A 24,405-nucleotide genomic window follows, 5' to 3' on the forward strand; every position below is an offset into this window, starting at 1 on the left:
CTGAAGTCACAGCCAACTTCAAGTATACAAAAGCTGCTTAATGTAAAAATCCGACTTCTGCTCAATTACAGCACAGTTCACAGGAATTGTCAGCAACTTTTTTATCACACTTGTATCCGTTAGTGAATGGAGGGGGGAAGCACAAAGTGCAAATACCCAGAACAACTGAGTGGTGTTCTTCATCTTATTCAAGACTAGCACTAGGACCCATGATTATGGTAGACACTGAATGCTTTCAACTCACACTTCTTACTCAGAGAAGAGCAGCTGTTTAAGGACTGGTACCTTGTTTACTTGCAAACTACATCTCAAATCCAGCCTAAGTCGATTATGCCTCTAAAAACTTAACCATTCGGCAATAAGATCACGACCACTACGAATAAGCTTCTAGTTCACCAGCAGTGAGGAAACAAGGATTCACAGCACAAAGAATCCGACATTGCCAGGCTGACTGGTAAAGGTTCAACTCTAGATAAGCATTTTAGTCCTCATGAATACTCAAACTCTACTTTTCTTTCCTTAAGATAACTCCCTATAGGAGCTCAGTAAGTGATGCTAACAAGATGCTGAGGAGCAAAGTTCAGTACTGTTGCCTGTATACTAAGTTTTCCATAGCCTACAGAATTTCCTCGTCAGAAATGTTAAATTGAGCAAGACCAATAGAACTCATTAAACCTCCCTCTTCCCTCCACAAGCCCAACCAAAACAAAATAAGATTGTGAAAGCACTTGCCACCTTTTATGTATTTATTGTGCATTTTGTAAGTGCTTAAAGATACCACACGAGACTGTATGCATTACGTTGTCCATACATAGTATGCCACACAGTAAGAGACAGACAGACCGACTCCCAAAAGTTTTCACATTGTAATTCAAACAGACAAAAATCAGATAAAATAGTATTATCTCATTATACAGAAGGCAAACCACAGGAAGTGTCTTAGATCACACAAAACAAAGGCAGAAACTGAAACAGATCTTCCAAAACTGTATATAAAGTCCATCAAAAATACCATGTGCTTGTGGCAACTCTAAAACAGATTTAAAATTATATGAATCTAGTTACGGTTTGGCAACTTAAAAAATATTATTTAAAAATAAATTTTATTAAGTCCCAATTCAGAACAAGTTCAAGTGTGACATTCAAACAAATCATAGGTACAAAGGGAATAAACAAAAACCCTTTTCCTCCTTCAATATAAATTGCCAGACCAGTTTGTCATAGATTACTCTTCTTTCTTTTGCATAAGGATGCATATAAATTCATGAAGTTTTTCTCAGAGGATGAAATTAAGTCATCAAGATCATAATCAACTTCAAAGGTAGGTCTCTTTCCAAAAATTACAAGAGCAAGAAATACAGCAAAGTGTGCAGTAAGTCCCCATATCTTGAATGACATTTTATGTTCATGGTCATCATATATAAAGCAGTGCATCCGACTTAAGTAACCAGTTGAAGTTTTATAAGGCAAGGTCTTGTAATTTAAGGGCTTGACAAAGTACTCCAATGGCACAACAAAAACATCGCTCACTTCATCTGGATTAGGAGTGGCCTGGAATGTATCCTCTATAAATCCTACAACTGGAGTTACCAAGTGATTCATCTAAAAGGAAGAAAAAACAACACCCCCCCCCCCCAAACACTAAGTTCATACCAAGTAAAAGAATGTTCTTTAAAATAAAGATATTTCAGATGTTACAAAATGAGTACAAGAAACCTATGAAATATTCCTAATTGTAATGCAATTTAGTCCCTCTAATGGCAAGATATTTATATTTAATTTTAAATATATTTTAATAAATTTTAGATTTTCTTTTTATATTTGTTAAACATGAGAAACTAATATTCTGTTCATCCTGTATAATCATATAGGAGTTAAAAAGGTTTGTCAGTCTCCTACAGAAATAAAAAACATGCATGCTCTCTCACAAGTCTTCCTTATTTACTTGGGTGAGTTCCAATATTAATTCAAATTTTCCAAATCACCTATGCTTTATCATATTTCTCTATCTATTTTCCTAGGATATAGAAATATTTTCCTACAGATACAGAAATATGATAAAAGTATATTTAGTTACAAAATATATACACTTTTTGGAACTGCTCATTTATGGACATAGCTTACATAAAAAGGACACCAAAATTTTTTAAGATATGTTGCTACTTCTATTTATTCATACCAACAAAGCATCACTGTTCATCGGAAAGCAGTAACAGCAAAACTCAATATTTGTGCTATTTGATGCCAGTCTGGAGAGACTCCACCCAAGTCAGAATTACTTGGAATGTACGCACAGAGAAGACAAAGTAGAATCCCACAGGTAAAATTTTTGTGGTCCAAAACCACATGATCTTTTTTATTGACTGAGGCCATTTGCTGGAAAACACTAAAACGAGTTATAAAAACTAAATTGATCCTTTTTACATATAGCCTTTGAACTACATGGCTTTAAAGTTATCGGTATGGAAAATATAATTTAAGAAATAAAGCATTTTGCAATACAATTTTAAAACTAGTTATTTTGTTTTTTTCATGGGGGAGGATATTGCTAACAGTAACAGATACAAAAACAAACAGTAGGCATATTAATAAAGAGAAACTGTTACCTGAAGAACAAAAATAAAGTCAATAACCCCTCTGTACTATGGGATAACTGATCCTTTTAACACTGAATATTGTTATTGAAATTGGCAGCCTGTTAATCTACAGTGACTTACACTCCAAAGACCACACCTCCATAAGAGAAGTCTCCTTGCTAGAGTTCCATACAGAATCACAGTCCACAAAACCTCCAGAGGTCCCTTTCTGCCTGAATTAACCCTGCTTTCAGCAGGATATTGAATGAGAAAACTTTTGAGGTTACATCAGGCTGCTGAGGGAGTTGTCTGGATGAGTTCTGTGTATCTCCAGGGATGGAGATTATACAGTCTGTCAGGAAAATCTGTTCCAGTGTTTGGCTAACCTCATGGGAAAGAGTATTTTCCTTGCATCTCATCAAAATTTCATTTATTGCTGCTTGTGTCCACTGTCTCAAGGAGAACCTGGTACCATCTTCTCTATAACCACCCAGGAGGTACCTGAAGAGAGCAACTAGATCCCCTGCTAGCTTTCTCTTCTTCAGGCTGAGCAAACCCACTTCTCAGCCTCTCCTCATAATCCGTGTGCTCCAGCCCCCTTACTATCTTCGTGGCTCTCTGCTAAACTCTCACCAGTTTAGCACTGTCTTTCTGGTACTCCAGTGTGTCCATAACTGGACGTGGTACACCAAATGTGGTTTCACAAATACCAAATGTGAAGCAAGAATCTCTTCCCTTCACTTTGCTGGCAACACAGGCTCCACGCTTTAAGAAGCGGTGCTTATTTACAGTTACAGGTTTGAAAAGGTCACTATTAACCTTACAAAAGAAAATAACCCAAGCTTATTTTCTAATGATATGCTGACTTGCTCAGTTTATTGCTTACTTTATCAATTCCAGGCACAAGCCTACAGATGACTTCCACCTTCTCTGGCTGGAGTCCCACTTCTTCTTTAGCTTCTCGGAGAGCAGTATCAATTTCATCTTTATCAATTGCTTCACTTTTTCCTCCTGGAAAACACACTTGCCCTGGTGACCTTCTCAGCTAGAATTTAAAGCAGTACTACTGTTAAAACATAACAAGTTTTACATTTCTTCCTGGATCCACACAGACGCTTGTTCATATTGCAGTATCACTTTATGTTTGATTTATCTTTCCAGTCAAAGAAGCTGGAAATGGCGCTAAGAGGTTTCTGCAGGTCAGAAGAAACATGCCTTATCAAGAGCTACACAAGAAAAAGTTGGGCCTATACCCAACTAATCTATAAACACTATCAGAAATACATACATCACTTGTACAGTACTGTGTAATTCATACCATACATCCTGCTTTAATACTTCATAATTTATATTATTTTTCATCATCTTGCTTGCATAAGGGACTGATGGATGAATCTAGAACAACAACTAGAACAGTGAGATTAAAACACTCAAGGTAAGAGCAAGAACTTCTGAAATACACATTTAAATAATGTACCTTTAAGTACGTTATAGTAATAGGCTTGCGCATCAAAGATCAGAAAAAGCCCATTTACAATCAGTTTATCAGCTAGGTAACTGTAATTATTAGGGCCTTAAAATTTCTAAGCAAGACCCCCAAAACCTTCCATTTTGCAGCAACAGAAAAACAGACAAGTAAATAATCTCTGAATACAGGCGGATGATCAGGCTGGGGGTGGGGTGGAAAACAAAGAGTTGTAGAAGAAAACAAAATGCTGGCAGAAGATTTCTGGGGTACTTAGGTTGTTGCCTTTCCTTTCATAGATGAAAGAGAGAGAAGAGTAACATTAAATGCAGATTCAAAAGTCACTTTAATAAAAGCTGCACCGCATTGTCAGTTTTCTTAAGTCATAGTAAGCAATCAAAATGTCCTTTTCTGATCTGGAAGTCATCTTTCACTGTCACAGGTTTCTGGGTATCCAGCGTTTTTCTGGCACGCAAGTCCTAGACTCGTCATAGGCGTGTAAAAACACCCGCTCGTACCCTTCGGCCCGCCGCCTGGACTGAAGTTTGGAAAGCAGGCTCTAGAAGACGTGGTAAGGATGGGACCTGCGCAAGCCCCCGAGGGAGAAGCCGGCGAGGATGTGGCCGTACGCCATCCCGCCGAGGCTTCCCTCCCTGCCGCCCCCCCGAGAGCCCGGCTCCGCGCACGGCGGGCCCCGGCCCCCGCTCACCCACCTGCATCGACCTGAGCGTCAGCAGCAAGTGCAGCTTCCCCTCCCTCACCATCAGCGGCAGGAGGACGGAGGCTTTGGGCAGCGGCAAGTGGGAGAACCTGTCTCCGACATCGAACTCCCTCAAGCGGAGCCTGGCTTTCTCTTTTATGCTCTCTCTAGAAGCAAACAGAGAGGAGCGCCGTCACACCCCCAGGCTGTACCCCGGCACCCCGCGGGCAACGGGGACGTGTTTCTCCACAGAGAGGAACCTTAACGGCCGCCCGGCCGCTGACACACCGCTCACCGCCTCCCCCTCCGCCCGGGCCTGCTGCCGGCGGACCCGGGCAGGGCTCGGCGGCGGCTGTCCGCCCCCGGCCGACAGGGGACCGCTGTAGACGCTCCCCCCCGCCCCGGCCTCCCGCAAGGCCCAGGAAGGGCTCTCCTCTCTCCTGCCTTCCTTGCCGGGCTTTCCCCGCAGCCGGCGGGGCGAGCGGGGGCTGCGGACGCCGCTGCGGGCGGAGGCATCGCCCACGGGCAGCGGAAGAAGGGCCAGGGACGACGGCTACCTTCCCGGCCCGTCCTCCCGCTCGGCGGCCGCCATCTTTGACACCCCTGACCCGAGAGCAGACTTTCCCAGTCCCCGTCGCCTTCCCCCCCCCACACGCCCCGCCCCGTGACCGACGGCCAGTCCCTCCAATCAACACGCGAGATCGCCGGGCTCCGCCGTCTGATTGGCGATGGGCAGGCCACGCGAGGGGGCCCTCACGGGACGGCTGCGCGCGATTTTCCCGCTGCCGCCGGGGAGCGTGAGGCGCCCCGAGGCGGTGGCTGAGGCGACGGCTCTGAGGGCACCGCCGCCGGGGTCCCTTCCCAGGGCCGGCGAGCAGTCGGCGACAGCTTCCCCGGCCTAGGTTTACCCGGAGAACGGCGGCGTTAGCTGCCAGCAGTCCTCGCTCCAGCTGGGAAGAGCAGAAACCCACGGAGCCGTTTGGCGTCGCGCCCCGCCGAGCGGCGTCCGTGGCCCGCCCTCAGAGGGGCGAGGGAGGCGGGTGATGCGGGGCTGCCGTAAGAGCCGTTCCCGTTGCTTTAGGTAAGGGTCCACTCCTACAGGCGCTAGCATCGCTTTAAGGGGCGGCCAGCATGGCAGAGCACAGGCTCCAGCTATCGGGGGCTCCGGAAAGCAGCGTTGCACCCCTGTCAAAGCATAGTCACCTGTAGCACGGGACTCTCAAAAGCTGAAGGACATCAACAGACCTTCTTGGAACACAGACGCCTAGCTCAGTACTCTTAATTCACAGTGAGGAAAAAACAAAACAAAACCAAACCCGAATGTCTCAAGAGTTTGTTTAATCATTTAGTCCAGGTAGGAAACAGTGAGGTGTCAGAGACTGCCTCAAGCTTGGCGCAGTTTCTGGGCGGTAAAATTTAGCTTCCAGTTCTCATTAGGGACACACAAGTAGCAGAAACAATTTCCCACTATAGTGGTTTATCATCCAGTCTTAACAGCTACTAATGAGCGTTAACTTGTATTCAGAGTAACACCATAATGGTACAATCAACACGTGATCCCTCAAAAAACAAGACACAACACCCCACATTACATGGAATGTATAAGAACTAATCTCACTGTAATTACCTTAATGTGTACTTTTTTTCCTTGCATTAAGCGAAAGAACCAAATGTGTTTTCCATGTGGTATGTGCTTTGTAGAGTTGACTTAACCTCAAGCCCTTAAATGCTTATTCATCCTATTTGTTACATAAAGTACTGGTGTATATATTTACACACACAAGCTCACATGTAAAAATAAGTGCAGTTTATATACAATATGCATAATGTGTTACTTCATGTAGTAAATTAAAACCCAAGCATAATTACATACACATGTACAGGTCCCAGCTGCCTTCCAGCAGAATATAATATCCATTTTATGGCCAGAGTTCTGTTCAAGTTTTAGTGAAACCTGAACAGAACTCATTCACCTTTAAGCTGTTTTACATAATTGCTATAGGAAAAAATTATATAGAGTAGTATCTTCAGGAAATGTAGTTCTCCAGTGAAAAGAGCACAACTAGTAGATTACTTATTATTCATCCACACAGCTGTACGTGCCACTGAACTATTGTTGCAGAAGACTGATGTTATCAGATCCTATATTTCTCTTTGGCTTTCTCTTTCAGAATGCAGATGTGCTAAAAAAATAAAAGTACAACATTAGTCAATCTGTGCCTTCAAAGAAAATGCAAGAATGATTTTCAGTTGTATTCCTGGCATTGTAAGGAAAACACACCAGAACAGTAATCTTTGTGAGTTTGGTTGCAAGTTTACTATTTGCAGTAAAATTGAGATGTTAATATTGCTTCCAAGCTCATCTGTAATTTATACATTTGTATATTCTGAAGAGGTCAGGTTTGTTCAATTGTTGTATCCTTTTCATATTGCTTTGCAATAGCATAGATCCATTATATGTCTTTTAACAGAACTGGTTTGTCTTATTAAAAAGACTTTGAAGTGGAAAACTTTTCCACTTAACCAGATTTAGGAAAGTACTTTTGAAAACTCAGGAGGGAAAAAAAGATCAGCTCTTTCTATCAGTTACACTCTTTCCAAGTCTATTACTCCGTTCAGCCTAAGGACACTGCAATGGAATAAAGAAAAAGAGATCTTGATGGACATGTTACTCAGTGTAGGAAAAACCTTCACACACAGTCCACACACAGCCATCTTAAAGACTTGGCTAGAAGAGAGCAACATAGGATTTCACTAAGACAGACAAACATAAATTAAAGCCAAATTACAAGTTACTTTCTTTTCAGATGGGGCCAGCAGATTGTATGCTGCCAGCCATCCTGGAGGATTCAAAATATCTTACAACACAGCTGGGCTTGTGGAGTAGATTCATAAAAAGGTGAGGCATAAACAAGGTCTTACACATTTACATTGAATTATCAGCTTGGCACATTAATAATGTTTTTGCCCTTTTAATGGAAGTTTCTAGTCAGATTTGAAGTTTTGTTAATTGTTGAGAAGCTCCTAGTATAAGCTAATATTCTTGCTGTTTACCTGTGGTAACAGTCATATATGTAACAGTCGAGGCACACATGTATGTACTTACATTTAGATCTCTGAAGTATTCATTATAATCAAGAGCATATCCAACAACAAATTTATCTGGAATTTCAAAACCTATATCTGTAAGAAAATACAATTCTTTTTATACTTGGGTGGTGTAAATAGCTTTTAGGTACACAGTTTACATTCAATGCATGCTTCAGCTATTTAAGTGTAATACCTAACAAATACATCATCTTGCTTTCAAGGTACTTAGCATGCTTCTTTAAGAATCAGAGCTGTAAATTGATGACAAAGGTTAGAATCTATACTATCCCCATCAGTTAGTAATACAATTAAAATGTTAAGAGAATGCATTTTAAGAACAAAATAATTATTTAAAACCTACTTAGGAAGGAGTCCTGGGAGAGGGAGACAAGGAGTGAGATTTTACAGAAGTGTAATAGTAGATGCACTGCAACTCAGTAGGGATTTTCAGTTTGAAAACAAGGCAAGTTTAATGCAGACTCAAAACAAATGCCTTTTAGGGTCAAAGCCAAACAATACAAAGTTAAGGTTGATTCTGTTTCTGGTATCTGCTAACAAATCACCAAACCTGCACTCAGACCAGCTGGGGGGGGGGGGGAAAGGCATCGTGAAGTTTCAGCATGGGACAGGCTGGTTGTCAGTTTAAAAATTTTTTTTTTCTCCCCATTTCTCTTGGCCTTCCTGAAACTTATATGCTAGTTGTTAGACTTACTCCATGAAGTGAAATTATGAGATCGTATTTTGGACAACCAGAAAAACGCAGTACTTACAGTCTGGTCTGTAACCTGGACTTTGATGTGTCCTTTTAATGAGCAGGCTATAAGGCAGAGCAGAGGTGGTTATGTTTTTTAGAATATGTCTTGCTCTAAGCTGTATACTTCACTTCTCCTGCCACTCCCCATAAGCTTCTACAATCATGCAGTTAAATTAAAACAATGAGATTATTGTAACAGAAAGAAGTAGCCTTATAATTGAGGAAGAAGCGAACGCTCTGATCTAGGTTCATTCTGAAGGTCCAAATGACTCTGTTGTTTTACATTTAGTTCTCTTCAATTCTGTATCCCAAATCATTATCTTTTCATGTAGCAATGTATCAGCACACTAGAATAGCACAGACAGGTAAGCAAGTTCAAGTGGCATGTAAAGATTTTAGCAGGGAGGGAGAGAGAAGAGCACAAGCTGGGCAACACCACTACGATTTCTTCCACAAAAATCATATCCATTCTTGCTTTTCTTGTGTGCTTCTGAAGAAACTGAGAACTTCCTGGACAGTCACTAGGAGGAGCATAGCTGGTACATAAAACAAGAATTGTTCTTTCAAAGCATCGTGATTACTTGACAGAGACAGGGATATTAAAAAAAATTCCTTTGAGAGATCATCTAAAAGCAGATCTAGAATGCTACTTGAAGTCATCTTGCAAGTGCTGACAAACTCTTACTCTGAAAACGTGTATGACTGAGGATATTAAAAATTCTGAGTGTTGTCATTCTAGTATTGAGGCAACTGAGAAGGTGTTATGAAACCTATGGAAAGAGCTGAATTTCCTTCAAACATAAGGAGGTAAGAAAAAGGGAATCCATCAGTCTTTATGGACTATGCAAAAAGAGCCAGGAAACCTTTTTTATTCACTTTAACAATGAAGGTGGTAGTGCATATGTAAAGTTCCCAGTTTAATAAATACTTAGTTTTTCACCAGCTGGATAAGGATTGCTTCCTGCTTTTACTTCCTCTTCCTCCAAACTTCAAACAAAAACAAACAGACACCCACCAGCATACACTGGCTATTCACCTAAATGATTTTTTTGTATCTTCTCATAACAATACATTAGTAAATGGCCATATCATTATACCTTACAACTTTTACCATCTTTGGTTCGTTGTCTTTTAGTTTTGAAAGTAGCGCTTTCATTGTTCTACCAGTCTCAATAATGTCCTGAAAGAGATAAAAAAAAATCTTATCCTCCAAGTCTGAAAGAAAAAAACCCCAGACTTTCAGTGGATTAATTTAAAGCATAAAAACCAGTCAGCAACCGTGGCAGCACAGTAACATAATTAATTGTTTTGTATGCAAAAGGTATTAACTTGCAAAATCGGGAGAAAAAAGTCCATGTTTTTCCCTCCCCCCACACTCCAATCTTTACTTACCTCTACTACTAACACATTCTGGAAAAGATCATGTAGGGAGAGAAAGAAAAGAAAATATTTACATGGCAACATTCAGTGAATTATACAGCCAGGAAAAGTTTGCACTACAAGCTTCAGTTACAGGTAAATTGCAATTGATTTTCAAAGGAGCTTGTCACTTAACTGGTTACATTATTTTAGTGCCTTCTGAAGAGTCTTTCTGTAAGTATTTAGGGAAGCATAAAATACTGTGAGAAAGCCACCTATGTCACGTTTTATATATTATTCTATGTATAGTGATAGCATTCTAGAACCATACTGCATGAGGCAGTTTAAGATAGTTCACTTCTGGGGGCTGTGCGATAAAATGTAGAATAGGATCTTTAGAAGCATTCAGTACTGATCCCATTAGGTTTCCACCGGGATCAGTGGAAATCACTCACTGTTTCAAAGCATGGCATTTTAAACCAGAGTTAAGTGACTGTAAATACGTAGTATCAAAAGCTTTATTAAGATGGACTTCCTGGAAGATACACAAGAACTGTTCTTGCCTCTTAAAAGCTGAAGATGCTAATTCATACCTTCCCACTTAGCGTAGACAGTTCCTCACCAACAATACTGATTTCTTCTGTAGGTGAATCATTCTAGAAGGAGAAAGAAGAGAGGGAAGTCACATAAAACATGCTCAAAATTGTTACCTTGTATGTGTACGAACTGTGCTGCTCTTGCTTTTTGCCTATCAAATGACACTTGCAACTTAAAAGCTGTTTTACTGAAGGAGTGCTGTGTAAAGTAGCTGAGAGCAAGAGGAGAGAGTGAAGTGTCAGTGCAGACAGATGTTTGCATGGAACAAGAGTACATCCATATTCATGGAACAGATACCATTGCTTTCAGCTATTTTTGTTACCCCAGATTGGTTTTAGAATTCCATGAAAAATTTATAGAGTATTGTAAACTGTTGTATTTAGCATGGGGTAAATTTTGATCAGTGCACAGAGCTGTAGCCTTCAAAGAGGGGAGAAGATAAACCAGAAAAAAATAGCATAAGTCACTGGTTTACAGTAATTGGCTTGGAACAACTACGATTGGTTCAGGCAAAAGTTACCTGTTCCCCAACACACAGATTATGAAAACAAGTCTCTCCATTACTATCTATACAGAATAAAAAAATAATGCAGAGAAAGACAATAAGCAAGTCTGTGATGCTAAGCTCGTCCCCATACTCCCTCCCACCAAAGGGTGCCATGGTAAAGACAGAGTAGAACCTGTATGGAAGCTTTAGGCTGGAGAGGAGGACATAGGAGACCTGACCCGGGCTTTGTTGTGTTAAGTGTTCTGCTATAGGTTCATTCCAGTGAATATACAATATCTATCTGATTGTTGGGGCAGATTGGTAAGTCAGTTGCTTTTCAGTGTGTAATAAATTGAATTGCTTTGAACAGGATATATGCATAAACTCAATTTTTGTGGAGTTTTCATATAAACTACCAGTATTCAGAATGTCAATCTATGGGGAGAGTTGATTTTCCAAAGAACAGAGAGTTGCTTACACAGTAGCTTTTTATTCTAACAAAATCCACAGTAATAGGCACAGATTTATCACCATTTTGATTCAGTGCTTTTATACGGTCCAGCAAATCAGCAAAGAACTTATAGCCTCCTTTAAGGACACAGAGAGCAACAATGTGATGGCTTCCCATATCTTGCATGATATCTCTAGCCAAACGTTCTGTCCTGGAAGGAAAACAAACAAACAAATCCTTTAAATTGTTTTGTATATCATATTTGTTTGTCCATATGTTAAATTTTGATCTTGCTGTTAGGTTTTTGTAAACAGTAAATTGTGACCACATTAAGACACAGGAAAGTTAGTTACATATTTGCAGTTCGCAAGATGGTGCCTACTCCACTTGACATACTGTTGATTTAATCTATATATCTAAACAAGACAGGATAGGAAAGTTTAAAGATATTTGAGATAACATGGAAACTTAACTGGCATTGTAGAAGACTCCTCTCTGTAAAACTTCTTTTCTATTAAACTCCGGAACACAAGTGTTACAGCTGCAGGGTTTCCATGTTTCTCATGGGCTATGCAGGGTAGGGCCTCAGTCTTTTCGTTTGGAGGGAAATGGATCATTGGCATCATTGTCACTACTCTTTGTTGTTTACCCTCATACCTGTCCAGGATGAGTCCATGAGGAATGAAGACTCTTTCTAAATCTTCTTCGTAATGCTTAGGAATGCAAAATAGATTTTTGTTATAGCCACTTTCTTCATCTCTTATCTGCAAATGAAAGGGAAATAGCTCTAAGAGTAAAAACAGAACCATACCTTCCAGTCTCTGATAATGTGGAGAAAGACTCCTCTGCCCACACACCCCTCAATAACGTGTCAAAATAAAAATATATCTGAAAGTTTTTGAACTTTTTTGATAGAACAATACAGTTTACAATCTGTCTGATAATTCAGGAGCTAGTGTGCTTGTCTGAGATGTGAATGGATAGATAACTACTTTGCCCCAGTCATTATAAAAGAAATTCCCAACCATCATCAACTCATGAAAAACCCAAAAGAACAAAAATCCTCTTGTATTCTCCATTCCCCCTTCTGCAGAGCACAGTAGCTTGTTCATGTGGTAGACAAGCAAAAATTAAAATTTAAGGCAAGTAGATTGGGATTACAGCTTGATCTCCAGTCAGCAGGTGACTTTAGGATGCTGCACTGCATTGACCATCATTTTCCATTGTGTAGAAGAGAAAATTCTGTCTCCTAAGTGTGAATTCACAACTGAATTTTTGACAAGAGCTAAGCACATACCAACCATCAGCTGTCTCAGAGGACAGGAGAGATGACTTACCCCAAAGGAGAAGCTTTGAGATGGTAGTGGGAAGAGAAGTGCCCATAGGGGGGAACCAGAGACCTGCTGTGCTGCAGTTCAGCTCGTTGTACTGTTTGCCCTGCTAGCAGGTTGCTCCTCAGCATGGTTGGGGAGAGGCCATAGCTACTTCCCACAGATCAGGGCCTTAATCCTTTTGCCACCAGGGTTTAGGATTACAGTTCTCTCTTCAATATGCTGGCTCCAGGCTGTTGCACCCAGAGGTGTCTGGATGCCTAGAAGTTCTCCATTTGGGCTTCTCTTCTGACTAGTCTTTTGGCCCCAAACAGATTGTGGTTTTGGATTCTACCACCCTTCAAGACCATAATGGATGCTTTGGTCTTTGTTCATTTATGAAGTGGTGGTACAAAAGCAGGCAAGAAAGAAATATAATGACGTAGAAACAATTGGGAATAAGAGGGCTAATATGTAAGTATTAGAAATAAGTTAAGAAAAAACTCGAATTAGTGAGATTGTCACATATAGTATTGCCCTGTTATTGTTAAAAAATTACAGAACTAATTGAAAGAAAAACACAAAGCTGGCTCAGAGCTTCACTAGTGCAAAACAGGTTAACTACACACCAGTTGCATTCAACAGAGCTCAGTACAGTGGCTTGCTAATAGACAGCACAGAGCTATGAACTAGGCAGTAACAGCATAAAGTATTGCTAACAAACAAGTTGACACCTGCAAACTCTTTAGGCAGATGAATTGTTTTTAATTCTCCTTTTTTGGCATAGGAGAAGTGAGTGCTTAGGAAGAAATGAAAAATGGACTGTAGGGAACAGGAGTAGGTTATTACTTGTAAAACTCACAGCAGCCACAAAAATGAGATAACCAATTACTGCTGTTTATTTTAAATTGGCCACGAAAGCCTACTTCATTTAAAGTTAAAACTAGAGAGACAGGTGTGAACAAGAATTTCAAAGAACAGATTATCATAGTACAAGGCAATGCATATAGAGTCTCATCCTGGCTGAACTAACTGTACTCTGCAAGTACTCAAAATTGATAGGCCTTAATGCTCCAAGTTAGACTCACAGTATAGTCTTGCAGTTGAGCACTGTTTGGAGTGTCAGGAGTACTATTTTGCCTGGTTTAGTTACTATTTTCTTCATGGCTGAAGTCAGCAAAGTGAAAGCTTAGGTGAAGGATTGTTTTTAAATTAAGTTTGTTTGTGCTTTATTAATCTTGGAAGAGATACTGGCAGTTACACTGGTATCAGCTGTAGATCAGGCTAGACACTAGCATCTATGAGCAGGCTTTAATGCAGTGCAGAACTGCTTATTGTTGTTTGTGTGTTATATTAACCCAGTTGGCCAGTTTGAAATGGGCTAATTTCTGCCTGTCTGAGGTTGCTAGTGGTGACAGACAAAATACACACACAGGATATGGGATTCTGTCAACAAGAAGCAGTGATGATAGGACCTAATTATAAGCATTGGCCAAAGTTAAAAGACAGTTTGAGACTACTGGAACACACAAACAATCATTTTCATTTGGAGTACAGAAAAAGCACCTTTAAGTATAGTCACTGACATGACAAACAGTTTCAAAAGTGCTGTAGAGTGGGTTGGTTGTTTTATTGTTGGGTTTTGGTGTTTGGGTTTTTTTTGCAAGATCCCTACCTCTGTTGCATTATGCATAACTGCAGCTTAAATGCAATAACTACTCTACCTGCGATTTGAGCAGTTTTTCTTTTGCCCAGTCATGATACTGATTGCCATATTTAATGGACTTCAGCCTTACAGTTTGCTTTTGCAGCTATAAATTGGGCTTTCATCTGCACAGCAAGTTAAAGTTCAGAATTTAGCTTCTTGCTGCATTTGATGAGAGGCATCACAACTTGTTCAGCTCAAGTGAGGGATGAGCTTTGTCCATGTTACTGTAACTATTGAATAAAGCTAATCTTGAAGCATACAGGTGTGTGTAGTGATCACTGCTGAGAGCTACTCCAACAGTGCAGTTTAGTACCTTTACTTGGTTAACGACTATGCTCATTGAGACTATTTTGTGCAAACAATATCTGCTACATTAATATCTTGTTTGTTGCTATGTGTGAAACATTTTTTATGGTCTGCTGAAAGGTTCATGAACAGAACCTTAAGGATTGCATCAGTTTGAGCACCACATCACCATAGCAACAGGCTGCATATACCTTACAGGCTCATAAAAAGCATTTGTTTTGTGGCACATGCTAAATAATACAGCAGCATCCCATTATAATAAAGCAGTCTACTAAACTATCACACAAAGTCATTAAATTTTTAAATCATGAGCTTATAACTTGAGAAATTAGTTGTTTAATTTAGATTCAGTCTCATCTGTTGCTCATTTACTGATGTAGGCTTCTGAATTTAAGGGGGGAAAAAACAACAAAATTAACTACATCAATTTTGTACAATAAAGAGATTCATAAATAAGTATTGTTTCATCAGCACAGAATGAAAGAATATGAATATAGGTATATTAAAATCAAATAAATAATGTCCTAAGTTTGTAAAAAAATTAGGTCTGTTAAGATGCCTCTGTTCTGAAAGCCAGTTTTTCTCTTGAGTAAATATAAGAAACAAGGCCTTTCATTAGTCAGTATTTCTAATGTTCTACTATTTTTGCTGAAGCTAACCTCTTCCCCCACACCCAAAGCTTCCTTCAATCAAATAACCAAATATGAGTGCATTATGCTTTCTTACCTGCAGTCCACGAGCCATAATCTCACTTGAACTATCCTATCGGAGAATGAGTTGGTATTATTTGTCTTGCTCTATTTTCATCTTGCAGTCAGATCATGACCTGCTTCTAAAAGGTCAAAATTGTCATCCTTCCTACAGGAAGCATTACTTCCTTCTGCTAATGCCCTGACATCACAATCCCAGGTTCTTACTTGATGAGATTAAACAGAAATAAAATAGGCATGAGCCCTGCTGTAACCAATCAGAGTAAAGATATGGGGAACAAGGGAGATGCAAAAAGGAAGTTCATTAATCAATTAGTTGGAAGGTCTAGGTAGAATAGTATTTTTTTTAACTGAAACCACAAATCAGATATTTGGTTGTAGCAGGTGGTAATTCAGTAGTATATGTATAGAAGGTAATTTTATATACCAGTTTCTTACATAATGTTTGCACATCCGTTGTTGTGATAAAGCCCACATCTTTTAAAAATTCTTGTGCTAACTTGCACCCAAAAAGTGAGTATTTGAATAAACAAAACCATATTGTTAAAAATGACTTGAAGCAGAGGTCTGCAGCTGTTGAGACATGGTGAACCCTGTCTGACATTCTTGCAGGTCGTCCTTTCATAAAATGAGGGGGTGATAGTTCCAGTAACATGCTTCACGTAATTTAAAATCAAATCGTGCTGACATTCACTGTAATCTGATTATTTTAGTGTACCAAACTGCACTATTATCTGGGATTAACATGAAAGTCTTAGATTTCTAAAAATTAATCCTACTAACAAAAAGAGCTAAAGCCAGCTTGCATACAACATGTTACAGAATGTTCTTACCAGATTGGGTACATTTTATTAATTCAACGAGTTCAGTGTTTTCTTGGGGAGAAGGCACATTAATGAAAGAAAATTTTTCTCATTTCTTTGTAGTCTTACAGATGCTCTTCAGGTCGTGTCTGATAACACTTGGGATAATGCAGAAATGTTCTTCCAAGTGGATTAATAGGCATATCCACAACTTTCAGTCATGTGTTAAATAGTAGTACTATTTGGGAAATATTAATGCCTTAAGGCTACCTGGGCCCTATTTTATGCACTTAGCAATACCCTCCTTCTATGAATTCCCTGTCATATTCCCTACCTTATAAATGCAAGCTCTCTATCTTGTGAAAAGCGTTGCTTTTCTAATTCCTAGTGTAAAGCACTCCTTTCTAGCTGGTAGTAAGTTATGTTCAAAAACCTGGAGAATTTCCTCAACAAAATCCTCCTTTGAAAGGAAACATTAACAAAAACCATACATGTAAACAGTGATGGCTATTGCTTGAGCAGAGATACTCTCCCTTCCTTATTCTCAGGTGCCAAAATGAAGGTAAACAGCAGCACTGCTCAGGAGCTCATGCAAACATACATTGCCTTTGTAAGTGTTTGTGGAGGAGTGAGAGAAAGAAAAGGGGAGGAATCCCAGACTAGTTTGTATGTTTCCCCTCTCCTGAGCTTTTCAGCCTAGTGTAATTTAGCTGTCCTGAAAGGAGGTTGGTGCTCTAGAGATCCCTGAGAGGATGATGCCATGATAGAATACTAAGTGCTGCAATATTGCTCATATTGATTGGCCATGTATCACACCTACAGCTTTATATGACTAGTTCTAGGATTTAAAGAATTTATTTTTTTCAAATTATTTGCAGGAAAAAAAGACACTTAAAGGCTTCACACTTGTTTGTTGACTCTCATGTAGTTTTCCACATTTAAACAGAATTTAGTGTAGTTTTGCTAAAATCAACAGTATGGGTGAGAGTACTTGTTTTAAACCTCTTTCTAATGAAGGGGTTAATTATTGGCACTATCTCAGTTTACAATTTCCAGCAGACTAACTGAGCACAGTTACTGAAATTACAGTGAAGAAATAAATCTTGTGTGCATATCTGATATGATCTGTAGCACGGAATTTAGCTCTACCCTTCTTTTAAATGCTCTGTTCTTCTCTATATTATGTAATTTTTTGGCATGCTTAATCTCTGTATAGGGAAACCTTGACTGCAGATCACACATACTAGGCAGACTTCTCTCTGAACAGGCCACCTTAAAATATTCTCAAGTGTAATATGTATTCTTTGGTTCTGTCTATTAGAAGAACACCTCTGTTATGTAAATTACTTTTATAAATCCCTGACGTCTTTGCTTGAGACAAGTTTGATTCCACGTTACTGACATTTTTATAAATTATACACTGGACCTTGCAAATCTCTGTGTCTCCTTTAGGCACACCATACTGTTTGATCTTATTTGAACCGGGCCCAGTTCTAAAGTCCTGTTTAATTCTGTTTCATAAAAGGATTGCAGAAAATCCTCCCCAGTGACTTTATTTCTGAGGTTTTGCTGCATTGGGAGTCTTGTCTGAGCTACAAATGAGCAGGGACTTTTTGACTAGAGTCCATGTTTAGAAAGAGCAAAAGAATTTCGTTCATAAGGGATGCATGCATATATATGCATGTATTATATAGTTATATTATTATTAAATTTTCTTAAGAAGTACTGATTTCTCTTTAGAGAAACTGACAAAAAAAGAGGCTGTTGTGACATTGCTTCGTGATGTGGGCATCTGTTCAGCTGGAATGAGATTCCTCTAATTGAACTGGGAAAATAAGTGTATTCTACTAAAATCCCCACAGATGGAAAATGTCAGACAGGCTACCATGTGGCCTCCAAAATTTTATTAAAGGATTAATGAGAAATAGTCAGGTCAACAGCCCATGTGGGGAAAAAAGTAGATTTTGGCACTCTGGGAGACTTGGAATAGAAAAGTTTAGTGTTGGGAAAAACATACACTTTCATTAAACTTTAAGCTGTTTCAAGAAGCCTCTGCTTACTCTATCTGAAACTCAGAAAACTACTTCCCAGATCATATTTGTTTGAATGAATTTAGGATTCTCAGTAAATTCCATAGAACCATAATACTAACCACATACCACTGTCACCTGGCAAGTACTTGAAAATCAAAATAAATGTGTTAGTGGTCTCAATTAGTGGGCTGAGATTTGCATTATGAGAGTTACTGGTACTATGAATGCTTTTAATGTTACATTCTGAAGAAAGAAAAGTTCACAGCTGAAAGTTCATGCTAAGACAGCCCTTTGTCAATGCTGAATAATGAAAATAGAATGTAACTAGTTGGCATCCTTATATGGTTTCTCAGTTGTAAATTATGTGATCATACTTCCATAGGAAAGAACAAAAAAGTTTAATTATTTGTTCCATATAGGAGCCCCAAGTGCATCTTTTTAAAGTTAAATGTTTTGAAGAAGCCAGTGCACCCAGCAAGTCAGCTATCAATCTATTGCCCTTCTCTAAATAGCAGGATACTGAAAGAGCCAGTAAGTGTATCCCCCACAAACAGACTGGAGATTAATTAGATCAGCACTGAGAGCTTGGTAAAATCAGCAGCCAGTCAATACAGAACAACACTGCTTTTGTCCTTGTATCTATTCCCTGAACTACTGAATCAATAATTAGTTTTTTCAGGACATGATTTTGCTGTTTACATGCCTAAGTTTGTTAAACAGTTTTACACTGTATTACAATTTGAAGTAACTGGTCTTGAGACTGCTGCAATAATTTTAAAGGTCCTCAGGAAACGTTGTATAGGCACTAATTAAGTCCTGTCAGGCATTTCCTTTTAATTATTTTAAATCGGAAAGCAAATACATGATATTGGAGGTACTGTACAACTGTTCCATTAGATTACTAAAACCTTACAAATAAGACATCAGAGAAAGTGTCCACTAGAGGGAAGCCTCCACCACACAAGACAATACTTGCCAAAGGGGAAGAAAAACCTACATTTTATGAAGAAAACTTTCTAGACTAAGAAACTCTGTGTTTGATTAATAAGTATACAGATATCTCACCGAAATGCAAATACAATCAGGTAATTTAAAATAGGCATCTTAAATATTTAGACCAGTTCTGAACTTGTGTAATTGTGGATTACAAGAAAACTGCTCTGATTTGCATCACTGAAGGCTTCACCCATGGGCTCCATGTTCCAAGTGGCTGATAAAGCCTTATATTAAAACTGAGCACTTGTATTCAGTGACTGATGTGTTATTAGGAAACCTGATTAATACACTTTGAAATGTCTCGACTTCAGTAATTTGGAACCCATCCTAAATCTGTTTTTCGTTTGGCACTTAAGTCTTAGATAAGACCAGCTGCCTAATTGGTTTGCTGAAAAGCCATTTGGAAAAACTACACTGGACATCCCGTGGTAAACAGTGCATGTTTACAATTAGAAATTAGAAACAATTTCACAATTTTAGTCTTTGTCATATATACTCCTGTAGATTATGTAGCTCTTTTACATAGAAAATCTCATGAGTATGAACCTTCATACTTTCCTTGGCTATTTTCTACCTGGTCTGAATATGAGATTATTATTATTTTACTGAAGCAGAAAAGTGATCTAAGTCTTGACCAATATTGGATATTTATAAATGTTGTGCTTGAAAAGGTCTTCTGATTTACAACTCCTCTAATACCCCCAACATCTGGCAAACACAGACTGATGGCAGAACTTGAAGGAAACACCCCTGTAAAAGGTGACTCAGATTTAAGTTTGACTAATTCTTGAAAATACTCTGACACCAATTCTTAAACAGACGAATGACAAGTTCTGCAGACTCAGACATTCTGATTGCTGACCTGGAAGAAGTGTATAATATTTATTAACAAAGCCTTTCTGGTCATGACATAAATGGTGGAGTGACTGTGTGAAGGAAACCTTTATATACCTTTTGCCACATTTGTTTTGTAGATAGGAAAAATGTTTCAGTCTCTTGGACTGTCCATATTAGAAAGTCATTTTGAGAGAGGATCTGGTTAAAACTAGGGCAGTAGAGCAGAGAGACAAGGAATCAGGACTTCTGGATTTTATTCACAACTCTGACACACAGTTTATTTGCTGTACGACCATGGCCAATTTATTTTCCTGACTGCTGCTGTTGTACCTCTGACCTTCCGATGTGCCTGCTTTTCACCCCTTTCCTCCTGTAATCAGCTGACCTTAGTTTTCTGAGACTTCTCTTCTGTGGGCTGTGCAGGTCATTGTTATTGTTGGGAAGGTGCCATTTAAGAAAGACTGTTGCTGTCATTAGCTAGTGGTCAAATTAATGATTTAAAAAAAGATTGTGGTCTATTTACTTGAATGTTAAAATACAGTTGTTATAGTTCAATGTGTCAGTGAGCAAACATGAGTTGCTCCATAACTGCCATAGTGTCCAGTGTGTCTGATCAAGTTCCTCCACCCCCCACCAACAGCTGGATGAACTGTTTTACCTAGGGAGCAATGGGTGGTCCAGGAAGCAGTCTGCTCTGCTCTTGGGGAGCTGGACTCATCTTCACTACGGAGATGTTTAATAAAAATATTTGTTGAACAATGGCTTTATCTGAGTGTGTGATCACAGCTGTTTTATTTTAGCAATGTAACAGCAATAACAATTAAATCCATATTCCTCCTTGGATATTTATTTTCCTGAATTCATTCTTAATGTGGTGAAAGAATTTGGTGTGAATTGCTGAGTTAAAATAGAACTGCATGTAGTGGATTTCAGATTACTTGTATTACCTTTCTGTGATTTTTCTATTACTTGAGACCTTGAAACTCTATAAAATTACATACCACAGAGGGGCCACATTTTAAAATATTCTAAAATTCTTCCCTCTAGTTTTTTTCTAATCACTATTTTTAATTGTTAACAATGTTCTGTTCTGCAAAGCCACATATGACTATTAGAAAAGCTAAGTGTCATCTTCCCATAACAGCATGTAAGAAAAATGTGGACTATGCATTTTGGTAAAATAAAAAAAATGCCTTTTTAAAATACTATGCAATTACTGCATTCAAATAAAGATAGCTCATCTCTAAATCTCAGTTTTATAAACCCAGCTATTTCAGTGTTGCCAATGCCTTTTGTTGAGATGTTGAATAATGAAGATAACACTTTTGTGTAAGCTTGCTCAGGAAGATTTTACTGCTGCTACTTATGTTTACTTCTAGGTGATTCCAGTGGTTGGCAGCTGGCAGTGAAAACCACTGCTAGTGTGCATTAGCTGTGCAGGCTTGCCCACAATCTAAAAAGGAAATTCAGTGCTGGTCGGTACCGTTTCATAAGACAATGGAGGGAATAAAGAGAAAGCTTCTGTTACTGATTCTCAAGTTTTCAATTCCTTCCTCAGATCTCCATCAAAGTATTCCAGTTACTGCCTATTGAATCTGATGGGATAGATGACTCTTTGGAATCTGTTTACATAGTTGAGCATCTGAATTCCATAGGGGGCCTGCACCATTGTAAAGTCAGTAAATCCTAGTAAAGATGTTCACAGAATCATAGAACAGCCCAGGTTGGAAGAGACCTTGAAAGATCATCTGGCCCAAGCTTCTGTGGGACAGGGACCCTAGATGAGATTATCTAGCACCCCGTCCAATTGCATCTTGAAAACCTCCAGTGACGGGGACTCTACCACATCCCTGGGGAGATTGTTCAGTGAATGATAGTTCTCAATGTAAAAAATTTCTTTCTTATATCAAGATGAAACCTCTCCTGGTGCAACTTGTATCTGTTGCCCCATGTCTTCTTCATGCGGCACCTTGTGAAGAGGGAGCCTCCATCCTCTTTGTAGACACCCTTTAAGTACCGGAATATGGTGAGGAGGTCCCCCCTGAGCCTTCTCTTCTCCAGGGAGAAAAGACCTTAACTCCTTAAGTCTGTCCTCACAGGGCAAGTTCTCTAGCCCTTTGATCATCTTTGTGGCCCTCCTTTGGACCCTCTCCAGTATGTTATAATATGCCTTTTTCATACGGCTGAAAATTTTGTCTTTTTTCCACTTCCAGCACTCAGGTTTCATGCCTTCACTCTCCTTGCAAATTTCCTCCTATTCTGGTAATGAGAGAAGAACTTCCCTTGTCCTAATATCGTGTCACCTTATTCACTGAATTCGTTTCCACCTGGTTCTTGCATCTCACAAGTAGTATTACAGCTTTTCCGTTGTAAAAGCATATTCTCATCCTCTTCATCAGCTACCTTCTTTCTATTCTCCCATCACACATCACCTCTAATTTCTCTTCATTCACTGAGTTATCTTCATGGGAAATGTTAGGGCTCTCATTTCTTAATTCTGCACTCATGGCAGCTTTTGACCTGGTTAATGTCTTCCTCCTTGAACACTTGTCCTTGTTTTGCTTTTGATTTCATTATCTCTTTCCACTCAACAGTTTCTGATCTCTTCTAACATATTTTATTTTATCTCACATTTTCTTTTATGAGGGAAAGCTATAACACAAAACCAAACAAGATGTACTTTCAACATAATTCACTTTTATCCCCATCAGAGATAATAAAAAGTCCTTCCTTAATTGAAATGAATGGATTATGCCCTCAATGCACATCACACTATGTTTACATAATTTGATATATTACTTTTATTTAATTTTTTATTTGGTGCTGTGATGGATGGTGTGAATTATTGTATTGCTGTAATTATTGTATCCAGTTATTTCTACTACCTCTGCAGCAAAAGCCTCCAGAGATTCAGAGTAGTTCACCACATTTCTACCCCGCATATATACCATAATTCAGGTAATTGCTTTCTCTTCAGTCTTATACAACCTGTATCCCAGACTGGCAGATTTTATATATATTTAATACATATATTTTGCCAGCCTAAAAACTAAACATGGCTGGTTCATGGCACTTGACAGCTGTTACTGAAAGAAGTCAGGAAGTTGGAAAGATGTTATGCTGGAGGCTTCTTATGTTTAGTTTTGGATTACTCTCAAGTAAATCATTCAGTGTTAATAAAATAATTCAGATTTCTCATGAAGCCTCCTTAGGCAAATTTTTTTGAAAGCAGTAATTCTGAAAAAGGATGAGTTTTCAGCACTGATAGTTCTGAAACTGATTTATTTGCCCTTTCAAAAGTCTTTTGCTAGTGTTTTGAAAAGGTGCAAGAAAACAATCATCATTGTAACAAGTGTCTTTAGCTCTGCTTTCCTTCGAAGTCATCATTCTAACCTAGTGCAAGGCCAAGTCTTGTTTATGTAAAATGTATAAAGAGTTACAGGTTAAATCTCCTGTCACACAAAGTCAAATGTGAATTACTGATTTATTCTATGAAAACCCATACATTTTATGTAAGACCAAATCTGGAATATTTGCTAGAAGCCATCTCATTGAAATCAGATAGGTTTTTAAGGGATTTAAGCAAACTAGATGTACAACTCTCAGCACTTCTGAAGATACTAGCCTTCCACTGACAGTCAGCTTCTACTCCCAATTCATTATGCCTCAGGTTTTCAGGCCTAGGTATTTGAATGTCACCTTTACTCTGACCAGAATTTGAAAAATTAGTATGTAGTTTTGTGAATACACAGAAATTAGTAGGATATATAAAAGATTTTTAATGAAACACGTTGTTTTACGGTTTCCTTATGCTAGTATAATGGCTTTGATCTGTGAGAAAAGTAATAAAACCAGAACTGTTGAAAATGAATGCCGTTCTACTGTAGTTAATTTACATCTACTTTAAGATGCGTATTCACTGATAGTTAAACCTATGCCATAGGCTGTTTATAGAGTGGAATTAATGTTATCTAAGTTTTAACCCTCAAATAATACTAATATTTAAAATGTAGTAGTTAAGGCTTGTGCTTGTTTATATCAAATTGGTTTGTTTGAAAGAGATTGATAAAATCCAAATTTTTCATTTATAAACAGTCTTGTTTCATCTAAACCTGTTTATCCTGTTTTGATGTATTGCTGGACTAGCACTGCTGTTTGTTATATGCCCCAAACTCAGTGAAATTAATTTCCTATTCATTCTCATAACGACAGTGAGTGTGTTA

The 24,405-nt window shown here is 38.8% G+C and overlaps 2 protein-coding genes across 3 annotated transcripts; both read right to left on the minus strand.

The window, feature by feature from the left end:
* Positions 1-732: 732 nt before the first annotated feature.
* NUDT7 (nudix hydrolase 7) lies at positions 733-5,394 on the minus strand. 2 transcript variants are annotated; one of them, XM_069793407.1, is made up of 4 exons: positions 5,299-5,394; positions 4,755-4,908; positions 3,463-3,621; positions 733-1,602 (listed from the first exon to the last, which is right to left on the minus strand). In XM_069793407.1, the coding sequence occupies exons 1-4, from the start codon at positions 5,331-5,333 to the stop codon at positions 1,219-1,221; spliced, it is 732 nt and encodes a 243-aa protein (XP_069649508.1). In that variant the 5' UTR covers positions 5,334-5,394; the 3' UTR covers positions 733-1,218. The 2 variants fall into 2 exon arrangements, with proteins under 2 accessions (XP_069649508.1, XP_069649509.1); XM_069793408.1 differs by lacking the exon at positions 5,299-5,394 and adding an exon at positions 4,980-4,994 and having other exon boundaries at positions 4,755-4,947.
* A 666-nt stretch (positions 5,395-6,060) lies between these two features.
* On the minus strand, positions 6,061-15,691 carry LOC104318060 (hypoxanthine-guanine phosphoribosyltransferase). The gene is made up of 9 exons (XM_009919169.2): positions 15,530-15,691; positions 12,137-12,243; positions 11,507-11,690; positions 10,538-10,600; positions 9,978-9,995; positions 9,683-9,765; positions 8,602-8,648; positions 7,848-7,924; positions 6,061-6,924 (listed from the first exon to the last, which is right to left on the minus strand). The coding sequence occupies exons 1-9, from the start codon at positions 15,545-15,547 to the stop codon at positions 6,877-6,879; spliced, it is 645 nt and encodes a 214-aa protein (XP_009917471.1). The 5' UTR covers positions 15,548-15,691; the 3' UTR covers positions 6,061-6,876.
* Between the last annotated feature and the right edge of the window lie 8,714 nt (positions 15,692-24,405).

The sequence above is a fragment of the Haliaeetus albicilla genome, chromosome 10 (assembly GCF_947461875.1).
Source record: "Haliaeetus albicilla chromosome 10, bHalAlb1.1, whole genome shotgun sequence".
Classification (NCBI taxonomy): domain Eukaryota; kingdom Metazoa; phylum Chordata; class Aves; order Accipitriformes; family Accipitridae; genus Haliaeetus; species Haliaeetus albicilla.